The 23040-nt window shown below is 33.2% G+C and overlaps 1 protein-coding gene across 1 annotated transcript; it reads right to left on the reverse strand.

Annotated features, from left to right (window-relative positions):
* Positions 1-553: 553 nt before the first annotated feature.
* Positions 554-20873, reverse strand: LOC134691334 (phosphatidylinositol 4-kinase beta-like). Its single transcript, XM_063551794.1, has 15 exons — positions 20719-20873; positions 18792-19553; positions 17969-18086; positions 17313-17447; positions 16597-16715; positions 15689-15858; positions 14329-14419; positions 13810-13949; positions 12625-12861; positions 11060-11221; positions 10526-10708; positions 5931-6214; positions 4809-4944; positions 3077-3197; positions 554-2245 (listed from the first exon to the last, which is right to left on the reverse strand). The coding sequence occupies exons 2-15, from the start codon at positions 19459-19461 to the stop codon at positions 2061-2063; spliced, it is 2751 nt and encodes a 916-aa protein (XP_063407864.1). The 5' UTR covers positions 19462-19553; positions 20719-20873; the 3' UTR covers positions 554-2060.
* Between the last annotated feature and the right edge of the window lie 2167 nt (positions 20874-23040).

Raw genomic sequence — 23040 nt, forward strand, 5'->3', positions numbered from 1 at the left:
ACAATATAGAAAGCCAAGTGTTTTAGCCAAAGGCCCCCGTCATCCTGCACTTTCAAAGAACCCATACCAGACTTAGCAATACTAATATTCTCTTTAACTCCTTTCTTAAGTTTTCATAGCTTTATCATTGATAAGTTTAAGTTCTAAAAAACTATTAAAAAATAATTTAAATTTTATAAGACTTTTACAGATGGCTTATCACTATACATGTAAAAGATTAATAAAAAAAGGGGGTCAATGGTCAAAATTTTTAAGGAATTTAAATGGATAAAACCAGAGGATTCTGAACATCTGACAAAAATTCAAAAACTTGACAAGCAAGCATCCTTAAACCTAACACTTAAAATTAACCATCCCTCAGAACAAAACAGCAAAACAGTACAGGGGGCCATATAATAAAGATCATAACTTTTTTCTGCTATTATATTGACTAATTTGTGTAAAAATTAAATACATGAACACTTTATTTGTCAAAATAAAATATTTCTATATCTTCTTATTGACTAGAGCTGCAATTTAGGAGGTAGACCAAGGTTAAGGGAGATAACTCTTTAAATCAGTTATGCGTTTGTAAAAGTCAAGTATCATCAATGTATTTTAAGCTTTTACCTGAAACAGATTGGAAATAATCTGTGTAACCTAGAAGCTTAGAATATATTTATGAAAATGGTTGACACAAACGTACTGATGATTTTAAGAGTTATTTCCCTTAAACTAGGTCTAACTCCTTAAATCAAAGAAAATTAAGAATAATATTTAAAGAAAAAAATATGGAGCTGCAATAGTTGTAAATAACAGTCAAAATGTTCAATAAATAATAGATGACTTACAATACACAATAAAAATTTAATACCAATCAAAGGGAGATAATATATTTACAGAATACATTCATTAAGTTATGAAAGACATCAAAATGCATATGCACAATAAAAAGGACAGGGTGCAATTAGGCCTTAGTTGGACCATATTTTTAACTAAATAATAAATGAAAAGGTATATTCTTTAACAAAAAATTCATTTCTGTCTATAATGAAAATGAAATAATACAAAACTGAAATAATAGTTTTAGGATCCAAAAATTCAGGCTAAATATAATTATGATGTCATTGATGAGTCAATTGGCCGTTTCAGAATCTAAAGTATCTTGGATAATTTCATTGTTCGTACCCCAAAGTGAAAATAACATTATGTCATTGGTTGAATTTCCATTGTTTATAACGTTTTAAACCAATCAAAATGCTTTGGTGCAAGCTTTTGAAAATATTACCCAGGATGCATTAGATTCTGAAACGGCCAATTGTTTCAAATGGTTTTTAGATCAACAAATATTAACTTGGTTCTTGCATACACAGACTCCTTCCAAATTATTTCAAATTTATATGACAAATACAGAGATTTTAATGATTGCAAATGAGACAACTAAAAAACTACAGTTCACAGTATGGTCTTCAACAATAAAAAAAAACCTGTGCTGCAAAGTTATTAATCCCAAATGAAAAATGTGCAAAAATTTTAAACTGAAAACAAACGGTCATTAAAACTAAAATAATATAGGAAAACCAATTGGCCGTTTCAGAATCTACAGAATCATGGGTAATTTCATTGTTCGTACCCCAAAATGAAAATAACATCACTTGGTTTATTGGTTTATGACATTTTAACCAATCAAAACGTTTCAGTGCACACTTTTGAAAATATTACCCAGAATGCATTAGATTCTGAAACAGCAACCAATGACTACAACTGGAATACTGGCCCCTTCTGGGATAACCATATTAAAATATAGCAGAGCCGTTTGTTAGCCAATAATTCCCCTATCATAGGAAAGTGTGTAGTTTTGAAAATAAATTAAACTAATGCCATTTAATGACCATACAATCCTCATGAATATTCATAAAATTTGAAAGACATAAGAGTTAAAACCTTTCTACATATCTATCAATTCTTTTATGCAGACATCATATGATTTTTGAAATACACCTCTCCTTTACACTTAAAGTCAAAGTAAACAATTGTAATGTAATTTCCAATATATGTTGATATTCTTCCGCAGAAAAAAATCACAGAATGCCATTGGTTATATATTGAAAACTGTCATATATTTTTGTGGTTAAGGAATTGAGACTCTGCTCGACCAAATTCTCCACCAATAACTGGAGCTGCTCTTCTGTCATGTTCATGTGGAATCGTAACTTCAGAGCTTGTACCGTGCTGACACCTTTACTGAAACATGGCAGTTCTGAACCTGTCAAAAGAGAAGTTCTTATATTAGTATAATGCAATAATAAATAAACTTAATACTTCTTCAAAATAACTCATAAAGCTTTTGTTCTCTTTTCATTCTATTCAAATTTGACACTCATATTAATTTTAAAATGTACTTTCTTTTAAATAACATCATTCCCCTCCCCCTAAATAATCAAAGACAACAATTGGTTATATACTGAAAACTGATATGACTGTTTAAAGAATAGTTCTAACTGTTTCAGTATTCGGCAGAAAAAAAGAAACAAACTCATAAAGCATTTCCCCCATTCTTTTTTCATTCTTTTCAAAATCAAACTTTAATACGTAAATTTCATATTCAGGAAAAAAAACCAAAATGTACACATGTAAAGATGAACACTATCTTCAAACTAATATATTTTCTTGAAAAAAAACATGCACATTTCTTTGAAATATCCTCATGCCACAATGTCCTATGACGCATTGCCATCAAGTTATCCCATATTGACTTCAGGTGTTCTTAAAAAGAAATTGGAAACTCTCATATTTTCTAACCAATTCAATGGAAACAAGAATGTGTCCCCAGTACAAATTTCATTTTCTATGTTCAATGGACCGTGAAATTGGGGTGTAAACACTCTAATTTGGCATTAAATTTGAAAGATCATATCATAGGGAACATGTGTACAAAATTTGAAGTCGATTGGACTTCAATTTCATCAAAAACTACCTTGACCAAAAACTTTAACCTGAACAGGCGGACGAACGAACAGACGGACGAACGGACGCACAGACCAGAAAACATAATGCTCCTCTACTATCGTAGGTGGGGCATAAAAATTCAACTAACCTGATTGCATAATCTCTACAATTGAGATTAGTTTATCCATATGTTTCCTTGACGTTACCAAACCTTGAAGGATCAAGATTTTGAAATATTCAAACATATCACTTCCTTGTCCTCCCATAACCTATAAATAGATTTAAGTTTTATAAATAGATTTAAGTTTTATAAATAGATATAAGTTTTAAAAATAGATATAAGATGTGGTTTGAGTGCAAATGGCTCAATATCTTTAATTGTTTTTCCATAGGTGGTAATGGTAACGTTTTTTCCTGTAGCTCAGTCCATATCGTAAACTTGGATATGTATGATAGCTCATTTCGAAGCTGTGACATTTTCACATATGTGGTTAAATTTTCGAGGTACGAAGTGAGATTACTTTTTCCATAAATTAGCAAACCCCGAACATCCTTTTGTGATGCGGCTCCTTGTGGTAAAATATCCCCTTTTTAACACAATAAGTTCTTTGAAAATTTAATACTTTGAACACATTCAATAGCTCCATAGTTTTTACACATTTATTCTATGTTCCTCTACTTTCCTAATCACCATAAATAATTAAGTTCAGTCATTTGTTAAAAATAGAAACATGTCCAATATCACTACACAGAGATTTTTTCTTTACACATGACTTTTGAGTTCATCATTTTGAGGCGCATTAGGGATGTTGTCCCAAATGAGACAACTCTCAATCCAAGTGACAATTTGTAAAAGTAAACATATAAATTGGATAATTTTTTTCTCATGTCTGGTTATTGCAATGTAAATAAACTCATCATAGATACCAGGACTGAATATTGTATATACACCACACGCGCGTTTCGTCTACAATAGACTCATCAGTGACGCTCGAATCCAAGCTGTCTTTATTTACCACAAAATTAGTTCTACACAAAAATTTCACAGTTTATTTATATAAATACAAAACTGTAAAACACTTACAATTAAAGTGAACAGTGCAAATTTTTATTGTCCCTTTCAAAGATGAAAATGCCCCCCCAAAAAGGGGCCAAAAATACCAATAGACCAATAGTATCTTATTTGTTTTTCATTCATTATTTTGTACATAAATTTGGCTGTCAGTTTTGTCCTTTTAATTGTTTTATATTTGACGTTTTTGGGGCCTTTTTTTTTTTAAAGCTGTGTGGTATGGGCTTTGCTCATTGCTGAAGGCTGTAAGGCGATCTGTTGATGTTAACTTCTGTGTCATTTGGTCTCTTGTGGAGAGTTCTCACATTGACAATCTTACCACATCTTCTTATTTTTATATTATTTGCAGGAAATTGCCTTAAATTAGTGAAGAAAAAAGGCTTTTTCCCCTGGAGAAGAATCTGCTTCATCTAGTATCAACAAGATATATAAATGAGTAAGGATATCAATATATGAATGGTAAATTTTTACCAACCCCTATCGAACATCTGCATCAAAATTTGAAGGTTGGGAGTTTGAGATCACTGTGCATTACTCTTATCTCTACAAATTCATGTGTTGATTTGAATGGTGAATTTATTTTTTCCGTGGATACCAATTTTCGAAGGTTGATGAAATTTGCATTTTTTTAGGGTACCGTATTTGATTGTGTGTTTTTGCAAAAGTCTACATATTATTATAAGACTAAAGAAAATTCAAACATCTTTGAACTTTTAAATTCTAGGTTTATCTTGTATAAAATAAAATATGAATGGAGGTGTTTTTTGTACCAAAATTAATCTTTTATTTATTTATCTATTTGTCTTACCTCTACAAATTCATGTGTTAATTTGAATGGTGAGTTTTCAAATCCAAGGTTTTTGCCAGGAGACGTAGATAAAATAAAACCAAAGTCTATATGTATGATGTGTCCTTCAGAATCCAGCAATATGTTACCATTGTGTCTGGAAAAAAGATGTTCGTTTTTTTAATTTAATGTAAAAATACAGAAAATGTGATATGATTGCAAAAGCTTCACAAGAGCTCCTAAAAGATAACTCTAGAATGGTAAAAGTGACACCACTGCTTCACAAAAGACCCTAAAAGATAACTCTAGTCTAATGATAAAAGTGACACCACTGCTTCACAGGGGCCCCTTAAAGATAAGTCTAGAATGGTAAAAGTGACACCACTGCTTCACAAGAGCCCCTAAAAGATAACTCTAGAATGGTAAAAGAGGCACCACTGCTTCACAAGAGCCCCTAAAAGATAAGTCTAGAATGGTAAAAGTGACACCACTGCTTCACAAGAGCCCCTAAAAGATAACTCTAGAATGGTAAAAGTGACACCACTTACATGTAACTTCAAATTTAATCTTTGATTTTTGGTAATATACTTTCTGTACAAATTTCATAACATTTGGTTGGAGCGAACTAAAGTGAGAGAAAAGAAACAGAAATTTCAGAATTTTTTCTATTTGTAAAGGGGCATAACTCTAGAATGGTAATACTAATAGTGATGCCACCAAAATTCATAATTTATCTGTGTTTTGTGTTAATAAGCATTGTGTGTAAGTTTCAGAACATTTGTTTGAGGCAAACTTAAAATTGTGACAGTATTAGTTTCAGTAAAATAAAATATTCTCAATCTAAATTTGTAAGCATTATTTGGATTCCAATTTTCTGTTGTTGCAATAAAAAAATCTTTTAATTTTTTCTGTTGTTCAACAATTCATCGTTTAAGAATCTAGTGCGTTCTGGGTAATATTTTCAAAAGCGTACACCAAAATGTTGTGATTGCTTTAAAATATTAAAACAATGGAAGTTCAATCAATGATGTAACATAATTTTTCATTTTGGTGTATGAACAATGAGATTATCCATAGTCCTTTAGATTCTGTAATCACATAAATACATACATTTAAAAATAATTGCATTTTTACAGTACTTACCTGTCTTTGATTTGAAGTAAGTAACAAACCAAACAATATCCAGCACAACTTTGTACAAAATTTTTCTGGGCAGTGAGGAACTCTTCACTGTTCATTGGTCCAAATTCATTTATAAAATATTCTAATAACTGTCCTGTATTTTTATTTGTTTTGGTGCTATGTTTCTTTATCTGATGAAGAGACACTGCGTTTAGAACGGGTTCGATCATACCGCTGTCTTTAGCTGTCACCACTATCTGGTAAGGTCTTATCCACAATGGGCAATGCTCTTCAGCCCATATGTGCTGGAAAGATATAAAATATTTGTTTTAACATAAAGTTTGTTCTTCAGCCCATATGTGCTGAAAAGATATAAAATATTTGTTTTAGCATAAAGTTTACTTTTCACCCCAGATGTGCTGAAAAGATATAAAATATTTGTTTAAATTAAGGTTTTTAGCCTAAAGTTTGCTCATCAGCCCATATGTGCTGAAAATATATAAAATATTTGTTTAAATTAAGTTTTTGTAGCCTAAAGTTTGTTCTTCAGCCTGAATGTGCTGAAAAGATATAAAATATTTGTTTAAATTAAGTTTTTTAGCCTAAAGTTTGTTCTTCAGCCCATATGTGCTGAAAAGAAATAAAATATTTGTTAAAATCACGTTTTTCTGAGCATTAAGTTCTGAAAACTAGTTTAGATATTTTATTTTATACTTATTATTTGATTTATTATTATTTGTTGCATAACTATTTCCATGGATTTAATGGCTTTAGTTAAACCATATTTTCTTAAAATTTGAACCTGTATGCAGAATTTTCCAGGACCATTAAATCAAATATCTACCTAAAAAACCCCACTATTTCCTAAATCCCAGAAAAAGGTAACCATGAAAATAAATGAATCAACAGTAATGTATTTTTAGCTTTTTCAAAAAACAAACATATTCCTCCTAAAATATTGTATCTATCAAATACAAATTGTGTGGCTTTTGTCTCTTTGTTTCCCCTTAAATGGCATCATAAAGTTCATGTTACCAAAAGATGGGGTGAAAAATAAACAATAAATTTTGTTAAAGAAATATGAACTGAATTACAGAAAACAATAATGTATATACAGTGTATTAAAATAGGGCTTTGGAATTGGGTTATTAATTCTTTGGTAATTCAGGATTTACACTAAATAGCAAAAAAATCTATAGGTTGCTTTATTTAATCAGAAATTCAGGGTTTTTTCTATTTTCCCAGGACCCCCCCCCCCTTTACCAATGAATGCTATGTTTACCTTTAGCTGGGACAGTACTTGATAGACTAGAAGTTCTTGTCTTAAATCATCTCTATATTTTGTGAAACCCCTCCTAACTCCCCCCTCCCCCCTTTACCAATGATTGATATGTTTACCTTTAGCTGAGACAGTACTTGATAGACTAGAAGTTCTTGTCTTAAATCATCTCTACATTTTATGACACCCCTCCTAACTCCCTCCCCCCCCCCCCCATTTTACCAATGATTGCTATGTTTACCTTTAGCTGAGACAGTACTTGATAGACTAGAAGTTCTTGTCGTAAATCATCTCTACATTTTATGACACCCCTCCTAACTCCCCCCTCCCCCCTTTACCAATGAATGCTATCTTTACCTTTAACTGAGACAGCACTTGATAGACAAGAAGTTCTTGTCTTAAATCATCTCCACATTTTATGAAACCCCTCCTAACTCCCCCCCCTTTTACCAATGATTGCTATGTTTACCTTAAGCTGAGACAGTACTTAATAGACTAGAAGTTCTTGTCTTAAATCATCTCTACATCTTATGAAACCCCTCCTAACTCCCCCCTCCCCCCTTTTACCACCCTCTTTACCAATGAATGCTATGTTTACCTTTAGCTGAGACAGTACTTGATAGACTAGAAGTTCTTGTCTTAAATCATCTCCACATTTTATGAACCCCCTCCTAACTCCCCCCTCCCTGCCTTTTACCAGTGATTGCTATGTTCACCTTTAGCTGAGACAGTACTTGCTTGTCTCAAATCATCTCCACATATAATGAACCCCCTCCTAACTCCCCTCCCCCTCCCCGCCTTTTACCAGTGATTGCTATGTTCACCTTTAGCTGAGACAGTACTTGCTTGTCTTAAATCATCTCCACATTTTATGAAACCCCTTCTAACTCCCCCCGCCCTTTACCAATGAATGCTATGGTTAACTTTAGCTGAGACAGTACTTGATAGACTAGAAGTTCTTGTCTTAAATCATCTCCACATTTTATGAACCTCCTCCTAACTCCCCCCCCTTTACCAATGAATGCTATGGTTAACTTTAGCTGAGACAGTACTTGATAGACTAGAAGTTCTTGTCTTAAATCATCTCCACATTTTATGAACCTCCTCCTAACTCCCCCCCCCCCCCCCCCCTTTACCAATGAATGCTATGTTCACCTTTAGCTGAGACAGTACTTGATAGATTAGAAGTTCTTGTCTTAAATCATCTTTATATTTTATGAACCCCCTCCTAACTCCCCCCCTCCCTGCTTTTTACCAGTGATTGCTATGTTCACCTTTAGCTGAGACAGTACTTGCTTGTCTTAAATCATCTCTACATTTTATGACACCCCTCCTAACTCCCTCCCCCCCCCCATTTTACCAATGATTGCTATGTTTACCTTTAGCTGAGACAGTACTTGATAGACTAGAAGTTCTTGTCTTAAATCATCTCTACATTTTATGACACCCCTCCTAACTCCCCCCTCCCCCCTTTACCAATGAATGCTATGTTTACCTTTAACTGAGACAGCACTTGATAGACAAGAAGTTCTTGTCTTAAATCATCTCCACATTTTATGAAACCCCTCCTAACTCCCCCCCCCCCCTTTTACCAATGATTGCTATGTTTACCTTAAGCTGAGACAGTACTTAATAGACTAGAAGTTCTTGTCTTAAATCATCTCTACATCTTATGAAACCCCTCCTAACTCCCCCCTCCCCCCTTTTACCACCCTCTTTACCAATGAATGCTATGTTTACCTTTAGCTGAGACAGTACTTGATAGACTAGAAGTTCTTGTCTTAAATCATCTCTACATTTTATGACACCCCTCCTAACTCCCCCCTCCCCCCTTTACCAATGAATGCTATGTTTACCTTTAACTGAGACAGCACTTGATAGACAAGAAGTTCTTGTCTTAAATCATCTCCACATTTTATGAAACCCCTCCTAACTCCCCCCCCCCTTTACCAATGATTGCTATGTTTACCTTAAGCTGAGACAGTACTTAATAGACTAGAAGTTCTTGTCTTAAATCATCTCTACATTTTATGAAACCCCTCCTAACTCCCCCCTCCCCCCTTTTACCACCCTCTTTACCAATGAATGCTATGTTTACCTTTAGCTGAGACAGTACTTGATAGACTAGAAGTTCTTGTCTTAAATCATCTCCACATTTTATGAACCCCCTCCTAACTCCCCCTCCCCCTCCCCGCCTTTTACCAATGATTGCTATGTTTACCTTTAACTGAGACAGTACTTGCTTGTCTCAAATCATCTCCACATATAATGAACCCCCTCCTAACTCCCCTCCCCCTCCCCGCCTTTTACCAGTGATTGCTATGTTCACCTTTAGCTGAGACAGTACTTGCTTGTCTTAAATCATCTCCACATTTTATGAAACCCCTTCTAACTCCCCCCGCCCTTTACCAATGAATGCTATGGTTAACTTTAGCTGAGACAGTACTTGATAGACTAGAAGTTCTTGTCTTAAATCATCTCCACATTTTATGAACCTCCTCCTAACTCCCCCCCCCCCTTTACCAATGAATGCTATGTTCACCTTTAGCTGAGACAGTACTTGATAGATTAGAAGTTCTTGTCTTAAATCATCTTTATATTTTATGAACCCCCTCCTAACTCCCCCCCTCCCTGCCTTTTACCAGTGATTGCTATGTTCACCTTTAGCTGAGACAGTACTTGCTTGTCTTAAATCATCTCCACATTTTATGAACCTCCTCCTAACTCCCCTCCCCCTCCCCGCTGTTTACCAATGATTGCTATGTTCACCTTTAGCTGAGACAGTACTTGCTTGTCTTAAATCATCTCCACATTTTATGAAACCCCTCCTAACTCCCCACCCACCCCTTTACCAATGAATGCTATGTTTACCTTTAGCTGAGACAGTACTTGCTTGTCTTAAATCATCTCCACATTTTATGAACCTCCTCCTAACTCCCCTCCCCCTCCCCGCTGTTTACCAATGATTGCTATGTTCACCTTTAGCTGAGACAGTACTTGCTTGTCTTAAATCATCTCCACATTTTATGAAACCCCTCCTAACTCCCCACCCCCCCGCCCCCCTTTACCAATGAATGCTATGTTTACCTTTAGCTGAGACAGTACTTTATAGACTAGAAGTTCTTGTCTTAAATCATCTCCACATTTTATGAAACCCCTCCTAACTCCCCCCCCCCCCCCCCTCCTTTACCAATGATTGCTATGTTTACCTTTAGCTGAGACAGTACTTGATAGACTAGAAGTTCTTGTCGTAAATCATCTCTACATTTTATGACACCCCCTCCTAACTCCCCCCTCCCCCCCCCCCCCCCCCTTTACCAATGAATGCTATGTTTACCTTTAACTGAGACAGTACTTGGTAGACTAGAAGTTCTTGTCTTAAATCATCTCCACATTTTATGATGACAGTGAACAGTTTCCAGTTAGGGTAGTGACCGTACGGTGAATTGTCTTTTATTCTTTGTTCCTTGTCTTCGTATGGTTCTTTTAATGCAGCTGCTGAAGGATCTTCCGGATCTCTCTATAAAAGAAAGTTGATGTTCAATTTGGGAACACATGACATGAATTAAAGGAGATGTGGCATAAACATCATTGAGGCAGCAATCAAACAACACAAATATAATTTTTCACATTGTTGAAGGCCCAATAGAGACCTGTTATTGTTTATAGTTGTAACACCACCACTGATAATCCCCTATTCTTATACATTTTTTTTCAACCCTTTCTCGTATTCAACCAGATGTGATGTACTTTTATTTAGTGGTATTACACCTGCATATATTCAGAGTTTCTGCTGGCATTCACCATTTTTGCAAAAACAAAAATTGTGGCAATTAAAATTCAAAGGAGTGTAAATGAATCCACAACCTACCTCAAATTTTCCCTTAGGAGCTGAGATATTTTCTGACAGCCTCCGTCTGATATCTCCGGCCCCTATATAAACAGGATCTTTACTGTCTCCACTGGTGGTACTATCTACGGAGAACTGGGATATGGTGTCACTGGATCTGGAATGGTTCACTGGCAAATGCATCTAAAAACAGGTCATAGTTCTTTTTATCGTAAATAAAAGAATGGGTGGGCTCAGATGCCCCAGCTTATTAATATGTAGTAATGTTAGAGTGTGAAAATTTTTGATGATTTTTAACAATTCTGTAAAAATATTTACCCGAGGCTTTGCACATTCTGATAAATTATACATGAATGCCTGCTTTAGAATGTCATGCCTATCTTATTGATGATGATTGAATTTAAGTTCAATTTGAAAACAAATAAAAATCCAGACACCTTCCTTTTAAGGTGGCTCGCGGGTCTAAACTGGTTTTTTTAATATAGAAATTTCCTATATTTTTCTATAAACGAACTTTATCTTATACTTAAAACAAGAATGTGTCCTCAGTACACGAATGCCCCACTCGCACTATCATTTTCTATGTTCAGTGGACCGTGAAATTCGGGTAAAATCTCTAATTTGGCATTAAAATTAGAAAGATCATATCATAAGGAACATGTGTACCAAGTTTGAAGTCAATTGGACTTCAACTTCATCAAAAACTACCTTGACCAAAAACTTTAACTTGAAGCGGGACAGAAGGACGGACGAACAGACCAGAAAGCATAATGCCCCTCTACTATTGTAGGTGGGGCATAAAAAATGGGTCACTGTTCATTTACGCTCACAATCTGCCTTCGAAAGAAGCCTAGTACATTTGTGTAAAGGTACTTTTTTCTGTTGAACTAATAGAAGAAATAGAGGTAATATATCGAAATAAAAAAGAAACTAAATTACAGAAATCCCTCAAATTTTACATTAGTTTAGTTAAAGTACAGCTTATTTGTAAATTATAATAAAAAAATATAGGGGACCGATCCATTAATATAGATATTTCAATTTTAGTGGCAAAAAATTACATTTTTGTACCAAAGGGAGATAATTTGGAGCTTTTTTTTTAATGATATATACATTTTACAGTCATCTGGGGCCAACACAAATTGATTTTTAAAAAATTATCTTTGTACCATATGATAAAGTAACAACTAATAAAGGTAATTAATAAAATTTGTAATGAAAAATTATTGATTATTTTTTTCTGAAATTTTTATACCTTTGAGCCTCCTTAAAAGAGTTTTAAAATATTCAGCTATTTTTCCATTTGTAATTTGTAAAGGGGCATAACTGTAGAATAGTTGAAGTGACTCCACCAAAATTCTAAATTGATCTGTGTTTTGTGGTAATAAACATTGTGTATAATTTTCGGAACATTTGTTAGAGGCATACTTAAGTTAGAGAAATTAAACTAACTTTTGGACATCTGGACTAACATGCGTACAGACTGACAAGGGTAAAACTTAATGCCCCTCCACAACGGCGGGTGTCAAAAAATCGGCAAGTTGCATACAATTCATTTTCATATCTGCATCTTTTCCTTAATTTACCTGAATGATTTCATCGTCTTCCTGTGACCAACACTCAGCATCATCAAGGTCACAGTGCACAAAGTTACCAAACACGCTGAACTCAGGATGTGGTGACCCTGTTGTCCTGGTAACTAGGGACGGCAGATCTTCCTCAGATCGTGTAAATCGAATGGTATTTTCAAGTATCTTTCCCGGAACATGACTCGTGTGGAGATGTTCTACTTCTAAGACTTCAACATACAGAAGGTATGGTGCCTGTCAATGTAAAGATTATTGTGATTAAAGAACCTTTGAGAGCACACACAAAAAGCTCACACACCACAACTGTCACTGGGCAAACAACATTTCATAAGATTCCACAGTTCAAACACTTATAATTCCTACAAAAAGACAAAAGATTAAAATTACTGTGGATATGTACATCTACATATATGTCCTTAATTTTTTGTAAGTTTCATGAATTTCTGTGTAGTTTCAGAGGATTGGCAATGATAAGAACATTACTGAAGGACGTAATATTGTTAAAAAATACCATGACAAAATGTAATGTGTAATTCAATTAATTACTTTAGTAAAGTAATTGTAATTTAATTAATTACATTTCAAAAACAGTGTAATGTGTAATTGATGTAATTGACCATTTTTGCAATGTAATGTGTAATTCAATTAATTACATTCCAATGTAATTGACCCCAAGTCTGGTATGGACATACTGTCAGATGGATCAAATACATTATACCCTTCAAAACTGTGTTTGGTGGGATATGTTACTTTTATTTTAGTTGTGGATTATCTAAGGTTTTTTTACATTACGGTTCATGGTGTGAAAAAAGATGTCTTGAAAACTAATTTTGAAATTTGCCATTCTTTTTGAAAGATTCACTAAGGCAATTTAACATTAGAAATCAAAAGTCCACGAATGCTTTTAAAATAAATCTGTTGCAAAAGCATTAATGCTAAGTAAAATATATATATCTTTACATCAGAGTCCACTGTGGGATCCAGTCATTACTTCTTGTAAATGTTGTTGCAACACAATATTTTTGGTCTTTTTTTACCCAAAAGTTATGTAACAAAAATGTGCCAAGAAGTACCATGAATCCCTTGACACAAAAAAATCTGGATCCAATGTGACTTATTTTTTTACCTTTTCCTTTGAGTTGAGGACAATAGCCTGTGTATGAGGTATTCTGACTTTTTTACCTTTTCCTTTGAGTTGAGGACAATAGCCTGTGTATGAGGTATTCTGACTATATGATGGTTCATATTCTCTGCAGTAGGCAGCCACACTCTTGCTGGAAGGTTTAAATTCAACATGGCTAATTCTGCTATTAATCTGGAGGCTAAAAATAAAATAGGGTTTTCTGTGAGTATATAGGTTAGTCAAAAACACATTGTCACAAGCAGGATTTGAAATTCAGTGTTGACGGTCGAATGATCACAATTCATGAACTACTTAGACCACTAAGTCACCCTGAATTCAGCTTATTAGTGTTCATTCTTAAATTCATCCATGAGAAACCAATAACAGACATAACATATTTAAGATGAGTATTATAGTAATGATACTCCGACATAAGAGGTCTCTAAACACAGTAGCTCAAAATCAAACAACGGTATAAATTATTTGAGTCAGCAGGAAACAATGCATATCCTATATTTTATATGTAACACCTGTGAATTCAATTTAACTTTTGTTCCATTGTTATTAAGTATACTTACTTCTTAGTTCCTTGGTTGGAAGTATTTGTAATTTTTTACCAATGGCCATCAATGCATTAACAAATTCAAACTCTGGTTTTAGTCTTGGAGCCTGAAATTTAAAAAGAAGTAAATACTATAATCATAGCAATTATTCTAATGTGTTACTAAATCAGGCATTTTCTTAGGTTTTTATTTTTTTTATTATCCATTAACACAATACAGTAAAACTTCTACAAACCGGCCGGCTCCAGGACTATGGAAAAGGGCCGGTTTGGACAGTGGGCCGGTGTATTCAGGTTTCCATTTTGACCAGCAGTTGATAACAAGTGACGTCTGATGTCTAACATGTAATTACTAAACCTTCTTTCTGATTGTAAAAAATTTAAAAATTGAAGAATACAAAATGTATTTACTTTACCATGTTTACATGATCGTTGTTTTGAATCTTGTTATTCATTTCAATAGAAATTTAATAAAGTGGTTGTTCCCCAAATTCATAAAGTTATTATTCTAACCTGTTTTTCATTTTCTTGACTGTCAAATTGACCTTGGTAGCATCATCAGTCTCCAACTTGTAAATTTCACTTTCACTTTGTGATCATTGTTTTCATTTGCATAAGAATTCTCATTTAAATTGTGACAAGGGTGTTTTGATTTTGTATTTGATTTTTATACAGTTTTTCGTATATTTAATGTAAAAAAAAAAAATGCTGTTTCTTTAGTTTTTGTTTGTCTTTTACTGTGCATGTACTGATTGTGTGTCATGGATGGATACCCCATATCCTTTGTTTTCTACTTAAAATAATGTTAATTTTATAGAGAAATTTTATGGGACTGAAAATTGTTCAGTCTAATCTGAAATTTGGTTTGGGTCAAATAAAAAAGTATTTGTGGTTCCAGTTACATCTCAAAAAAAGTTAGGGTAGGTAGGTAGGGATATTTGTTTATTTTATGTTGTTTTTTTTTACATTGAGTCTATGGGAGCAACACTCTGACTTTAACAGTGCTTTATGAAAAATGATGATAAAATCTTTAGGGTAGGCTATTTTTAAGACAAAAAAGTAGGGAAGGTAGGGTAACTGGAACCACACATATATTTTTATTTGGACTTATCAGGATTCAGTTTTTACAGGTTTCGCTGTACTTAAATTTAGTTTATCAGGATTCAGTTTTTATAGGTTTCACTGTACTTAAATTTAGTTTATCAGGATCAAGTTTTTACAGGTTTCACTGTACTTAAATTTGGTTTATCAGGATTAAGTTTTTACAGGTTTCACTGTACTTAAATTTGGTTTATCAAGATTCAGTTTTTACAGGTTTCACTGTACTTCAATTTGGTTTATCAAGATTCAGTTTTTACAGGTTTCACTGTACTTACACCACAATTACAGAATGTTTCTTTCCCTGTCAGGTCATTCACGATAGCTACAGAACTTTGATGACAAGTACATCCATTGTCGAAGGCCCTTCCTGATGTCAAGTCTCCAGACAAGTCCATAGCTATATCACCAATGTTAGACGTACTCTGAGATGTCTTAATGTATATTCCTAATAAAAATACATTCACAAAACATAAATATGAGAAAATTTAATTTGAACCTGTAAGTAAGAGTTTTATAAGTGGAATCTATATATATAGATTATGATGGTTCTTCAAACAATCAGGGACATAATTTTCTCTATTATTCATATTTTTGTTCTTTATTCTGTATGTTGTGCCTATCATTTTCTATTCTGTAAACCCTATCGAAACCCTAATGGATATGCATGTTTTTAAACTGTTGCAGATGGTTTATAATAGATTTGCTTCCCTGTACACTATCAACAACTTTTATAGCTGACTATACAGTATAGGCTTTGGTCATTGTTGAAAACCGTACAGTGACATATAGCTATTAATTTCTATGTCATTTGGTCTCTTGTGAATTGTTTTCTATGAGCAATAATACCACATCTTGTTTTTATATCCACAGCAGTATTAAATTTGAAAAACATTTTACTTAAAGCAAATGACCTTTAACTCTGTTACATGTAATTCTTAATCTGGAATTTTGCATATATATGAGGGTTTGGATGGGGTTAAATGATTAAAGAATAATGCCCTTAAAAAATGAAGATTAGAAAATAAAGGGCCAAAAAAATGAAGATTAGAGAAAAATGGGGTTATTTTTTTGAAGATTAGAGAAAAAATGGTTATTTTTTAAAAGATTAGAGAAAAAAGGGGGGAAAATTAAATGTTTACAGAATAACAGACCCCCCATCCAGACCCTCATATATAATATTTACCTGTTGCATCTGACCTTGACCTATGATGAGTTTTCGTTTTAGGAGGTGACATAGCCATCATTGGGTTGATAACAGGACTAGGAATATTTGATGAACATTTCCCAAATTGCTTTGGAGGCCTGAAATAAAACAATTACAGTAAAGGCCTGGTAATCAATAACAAACAAAAACGTTTCAAATCTTTTGAATGAATTTTCAAAGCGTTATAACAAAATAATGTGGAAATATTCTTGTAGTAAACTGTCAAAAATATCAAAGTTTGAGGCATATTATGAGAAAGCAGTAATATTATCATGAAGCACAAACTTACTATTGATGCATGAATACAATTATAAACGAAAAATCATTTTAATTGTAAAAATAACAACTCAGCTAAAAATATCCAAGTTTAGGGTAATGTTTCCAGTTGAATATGTGACAGGTAACAAACTTGTGAAATTTATTTTGACCATAGGTGTAATGTTAAAGTTCATCTCTTTTCTTTTTACTTTTTGATTGAGATGTCCATAAAATCTTAATGACAAATAGCCTTAATTTGTATTCTACAGAGCCCTGCTAGGGACATGCAAAGAAAAAAAAAAATATTATGCGCACAATTTATTTAAGTTGTGTGCACAATATATTTTTTTCTCTTTGCATTTCCCTAGCAGGGCTCCGTAGTATTCAAGGGTGCAGTATCAATATTTCAATAAAATAAAAAGAAATTTCTTTCTCACCTTAGTTCTTCCCTCATAATCATATTTTTTAATTTAACTCCTTGTGAGTTTTTCCACGATGGTTTTACAACATCCAGAGAATAGGCACCAAGTAACCAGGCTGATCGAATAGAACACTCTATACTTTGTCGACATCTACAATAGAAACAGTGTTTGCCATTGTTATATCTTAAAAATTTTGTTATTTCCTGTGATGGTAACAAAGGATACTACTGCAGCATATATATACAGTGAACAAACTAATTTTGGAGAAATTCATTTTTCAAGGGTAAAATATTCAAATTACATGAATATAAATCATGTAAATGTTGTGAATATTTTAAACTTGAATCTTCTCTTAAATAAATATATCAAGATTAAAAAATCAGAGGAAAATATTGCTGTGACAAGACTAGAAAAAGTTAAAAGAGAAATAAATATGATAAAGTCTCCGTCAAATTTCAGAAATGTGTAAAGAATGTTCAATACATATATTATATTCGGAACAGGGATGTACTCTTCATTTTTTTTTAAAACTTTGTATGATACAATTAAGACATGTGAGCCAAGAAAATGTAGCTTTCACTAGTCTTGAATACGCTGTGAGAAGATATGAATTCAATGATAGCAGCTAGTGGCATTGTTCGTTCTAGTATTAGAAAACTTTAAAATCTTACCTGTTAATAATATATGGATGAACAGCTTCAGCTACATCATGCATGTTTATATACATATTTAACAACTGTGGCAGGTAAAAATCTACATCCTCATCTTTAAAACTGAACATTCTGTTACCTGTAAATGAAATATATGAAACATAATGTTTAAACACACCAAAACTTGGTAAGAAAAGGGATTTTGTGTGTCATAGGAATTGAACAAAACAAAACTTTAGCAAAATGTGTCTTTTCTTTAACATACCCTATAAACTGTGCCGACCCATTTATGGCCTGATGCTGTATGGTGGGAATGTTGTCTCTTTGACACATTCCCTGTTTTTTTCTTCAATTCTGTCTTAGGTTTGATTTGAGAATACACATGATTACATGAGTGAGATCTTCACTGAAGGCAAAGAGAAATGACAAAATGCAGCTGTAGTAAATGTACATGTGTAAAATTGAGTCTTAATACACTTATATTTGATTAAAATGTTGATAATGCAAAATTTTAAAAACTTTGTTTGCAGTAAATGGAAAATTTTCTCACAATGAATACTACCTCTTTAATTTTTTTACACACATTGTTTTATGGAACCCAAAAAAACGAATGATCAATTATTATTTGTTACGCAATGAACATGATGAAAGCTTTTTTATGTGACTTCAAAACCTAACTACATGTATATATGTATAAATATATACATTTGTATAAATATATACATTTGTATAAATATATACATTTGTATAAATATATACATTTGTATAAATATATACATTTGTATAAATATATACATTTGTATAAATATATACAATTGTATGTACAGATATAAATCATACTCACCAAGATAACTCTGAACACCAGGTTCCTTAGAATTGAATAAATAAGAAATTGCTATTGACATATCAAACAATTTAGATTCAAATAATCTCAGTAACCAGGATTGTTTCCCTTGTATTGATGACCGATTACGCTTTCCAGGTGGGGGTTTAGTAGACATATCATATAGAGGTAGATTAGTTTTTACGTTATCGTTTTGGTCAGTATTGCCAACTACTGATAAAGATTCAATTTTAAGTTCCATATCAGATTTACTGTTTGATTTCGCTTTCTTTTGTAACCCATCTTTTTCGCACACACAATTCAAATCGGGCATACTTGGTTCCCTGACATAAAATGGACTTCTTGGTTGACAACTAATTGTATGCACTCCATTGATATTTAATGCCTTTGTTTCATTTTTATCATCGTCTTTGTACAAATCTTTACTAGTTGTATGCTCAATGGCAGATGTTGATATGCTTCTCTCCATGGCACATGGTGGCACCTTGTTTTTGTTTCGGCATGCTTCAATATCCAGTATTCCATTTAGAATATGTTCTTCTTTATCATTATGATGTAAATGATGATCCCCTTTGATTACTTTGTGTACTTGTATGTGGTCCGTCTGCCCAGAAACAGAAAACAAACTCCTGTTAACTGGGTCTACTGTCCCATTCATAGGTTCAGCCATTTTACATCATCTAGCCTTAGTCTAATGATTCTGTTTAGTGTTCATTATAAATGCTTGTATTTTGATACACAAATTAATAGTGAAGAAACAATCTGAAAGAAGAAAGAAAAAAATGTCAATCCGTATAGTCTGGTTATCAATTTTAGTCTAGAGTATTGCCAGGGTTCGACGCTTAGGCCTAAATTAATATATTGTTTGTTTCCCCAATCCCGACCGTGCCAAGCCAGGTGTGGGTAGGCATGGTAGGTAGGTAGGGAAATAATTTTATTTTTTCCTAAAAGCTGGAACATTGCCGGTTGATCTGGTAATCATGAAAATCGGAAATGAATAAAAAAATATTTGACTAAGTTTGGACAATAAAATTTTATGAGTAGGACATTTCCGTTTTTGCAGGGTCGGTCAGAATTGGGGAAACAAACAATATTTTATTTTAGGCCTAACGCTACCCCGCTAGCCCGAGACTAGTAACACTCACCGGGCTACCTGACACAGAACAGGGCTAGTTGAATATAATTTTGACTAGCCCTACGGGCTAGTGCCTACAAAAGTTAGTGTCAACCCCTGATTGCTATATTTATATCTTTTGTCCTTTGAACCATAATAAAATGGCATTCTCATGATTCTGACAATGCTTTTCTTTCATTGAATCTTAAATACAATAAATTAAAGTGCCTTTCTTTTATGTGTTGTCATTTTTAAAACTATTTTTTGTTGAATAATTCTAATATCATAACTTTATTTGTAACAACACAACAATAAACAGGACACAAAGCACATGATTTTAGGTGTTCACACCATCTCAAAAAATAAGACAATTTTTTGTTGTCTGTGATGCCTTCCTACAGTACAAGCAAAAGTGTCACAATTTTTTTTTAATATCCTTTCAAATTGTTACAACTAATTGGACTAGTGTGCAATATGGTGCAAACATGTTAGGTGCAAATGTGTATTGGGAGCAAACAGACCCGATACCCTCACCCCAACTTAGACTTGTAGGCATTAGGTCACTAAGTGCCCCCCCCCCCTGTTTTATGAAAATTTCTGGATCTGCCACTGAATTTGCGGTAAGAATTAACATGCACACATCTATAATAAATTTAAGTTTTTTTTTAAATCATTTCGGTTGAAATTGTCCATATTTTCTCACTTCCATCCAACAAATGTAATACATCAATCAAAATTACAAAATTATGACAAGGGCTCGAGGTGTGATTCATTCTCCCAAGGCAACTATATTGAATTTTGGGGTGTACAAACCTTTTCTAAATGGTTACATCAAAATTAAATATTTAAATTCTTTCCATTTGCAAACGTTAGTATCACACTAGATTATGTCAAAGTGAAAGTTCAACGTGTAATCTCTGTTTGTCAATTCTTTATCAGCTGTCAGTCAACATTCGCCATCTTGGATGTCAATACATTCGGAACACAGAATCGAGTATGAAGAAAAAGTCCGAGAATAATTACCGTATTACCCCAAATAACAACACCTATACGAATACGTATACGAATATACAAATATACGAATATACGAATATACGAATATACGAATATACAAATATACGAATATACGAATATACAAATATACGAGTATACGAATATACAAATATACGAATATATGAAAAAGAATACGAACGTTTTGTTTTCATTCGGTTATTTAAAGTTTATGAAATATATTTTACTAAAATTTGAAATTAGTTAGAAGTTAAAGAAGAAGAAGAAGAAGAAGAAGAAGAAGAAGAAGAAGAAGAAGAAGAAGAAGAAGAATGCTTAAAATAAATGTATAGATTTATAATAAGCGTAATTAATTGTCTTGTTCAAATAGGATTAAAAAAAGCAACCTCCTGCATATATGTTATTGGTAGTCAATGTCCATGCAAAGAAGTTTAAAAGTCAACTCACACAAAAGATCCGGGCAATAATTTGAATATGTACAAATTTTTGGTTGACATGTTCCACCCAACAAAATTAAGGGAAGTGAGGGTTTCAAATGAACCAACGACTACGGATGAATCTAAAATGACAACGAATTTACCAGTATGAATGACGGTCGACAAATGCCATGGAGACATAAAGGCCACACCCAGCAGGCAGGTTGCTGTCTGGTCTTGAAAAAAAGTATTTAGTATATCAGTTTGTCGAAACGGACATTCCGGTCAGACATGCAAACCCTTGCCACAAAACATAAGCCCGTTCTTATTCATCGTGTTCATATGAATGCTAAATAATTCTGTTTGAAATTTTTGTTTCTATAATAACAAAAACAATGGACAAAATTTTTTTTTTTCAATTTCAGTGAAATAATGAAGTATTGCTCATTGTGTTACTGTAATTCAGATTTCAATATGTCTAAGCGACGTTTTTTCGACGCACTGGTCACTGCTCCACTGTGACCTTAGCGAATCACATGACTTAATTTGACAATCAGTAAATTCCAGCGAAACATATCTTTATAAGTAAAGAATTGTCACATGAAAATTAAAAACTAGAGTACACGGGAAATGGCAAAGTTCACGAAGTCAAGTCTGATTAATCATTTTATGAAAAAAAAAATCAGAGCAAAAGGGCAAAAAAGGGGCGTGTGCGCCCTCAACGCCCCCCTCTGGATCTGTCACTGCTTATAAATGCTTATGCATTGTGTCATTTTGGTCTTTTGTGGATATTTGTCTCATTGGCACTAGTACTCATACCACATCTTATTTTTTTTATATTAAGTGTTTCAGGAAACCCACCAGTTTTTGCAGATAAAAGAATAATTGTTATTAAACTGTGGCACAATTGTAGCTTTACTATATTTCACTACCGTTTCTGTAATATGAAGTTGGAATGCCATATACCATTTACGCCAGTAGCTTTTTTAATGTTATTTGTTTTTAGTTTTAGTTTAAACATATTTATTTATAGTGGATTGGGAAACAAGTTTTGCAACTTATATTAATCCCTTTCCACTTTGCGGGTGCGAGTGCTGCCTTGTAGCGGCATTAGCCTACTCTTTTTCGAAATCTACAATTTATTTGTTTTTATAGCAACATCTCTTAACCTGGGCCAACCCTTAACACAGCACAAGTAACACACTGTTAGCTGTAAATTGTTTGACTCATATATAATAAGATTGACAAGACATTAGACATTATTTTTTATTATACCAATCATGGGCCCTTGTCAGGCAAGATACACAAACATCATAATACAATGATTATATAAACATTAGTGAAATACACAATAAGTAATACATAAATACTATATTGATAATTTAAGCAATGTAGGATATAATTATGGTAAGAGACATTGAGTGTAATGAGGCCGATTTAACAAGAAGCACAAATCCAACTAACATATAGACAACATACACTTTATTTAACGTCCTGACAGTACTAAAAGAACTTGACCGGAATCAAGTTTGAGCCGATAAAAACTAATAAATAAATTATTGTTTTCCCTTACTACAGTACGTACCAATCACGAAACATCCAGCGAAAGTAAAACTCTTTACACAGAGCCTACAAGAAATAAAAGACTTTGAGCTATATTAATTATGACCTTAAACATTGAAAAAAAAGACTAAAAAAAATGAAAATT

The sequence above is a fragment of the Mytilus trossulus genome, chromosome 11 (assembly GCF_036588685.1).
Source record: "Mytilus trossulus isolate FHL-02 chromosome 11, PNRI_Mtr1.1.1.hap1, whole genome shotgun sequence".
In the NCBI taxonomy this organism is placed as follows: Eukaryota; Metazoa; Mollusca; class Bivalvia; order Mytilida; family Mytilidae; genus Mytilus; species Mytilus trossulus.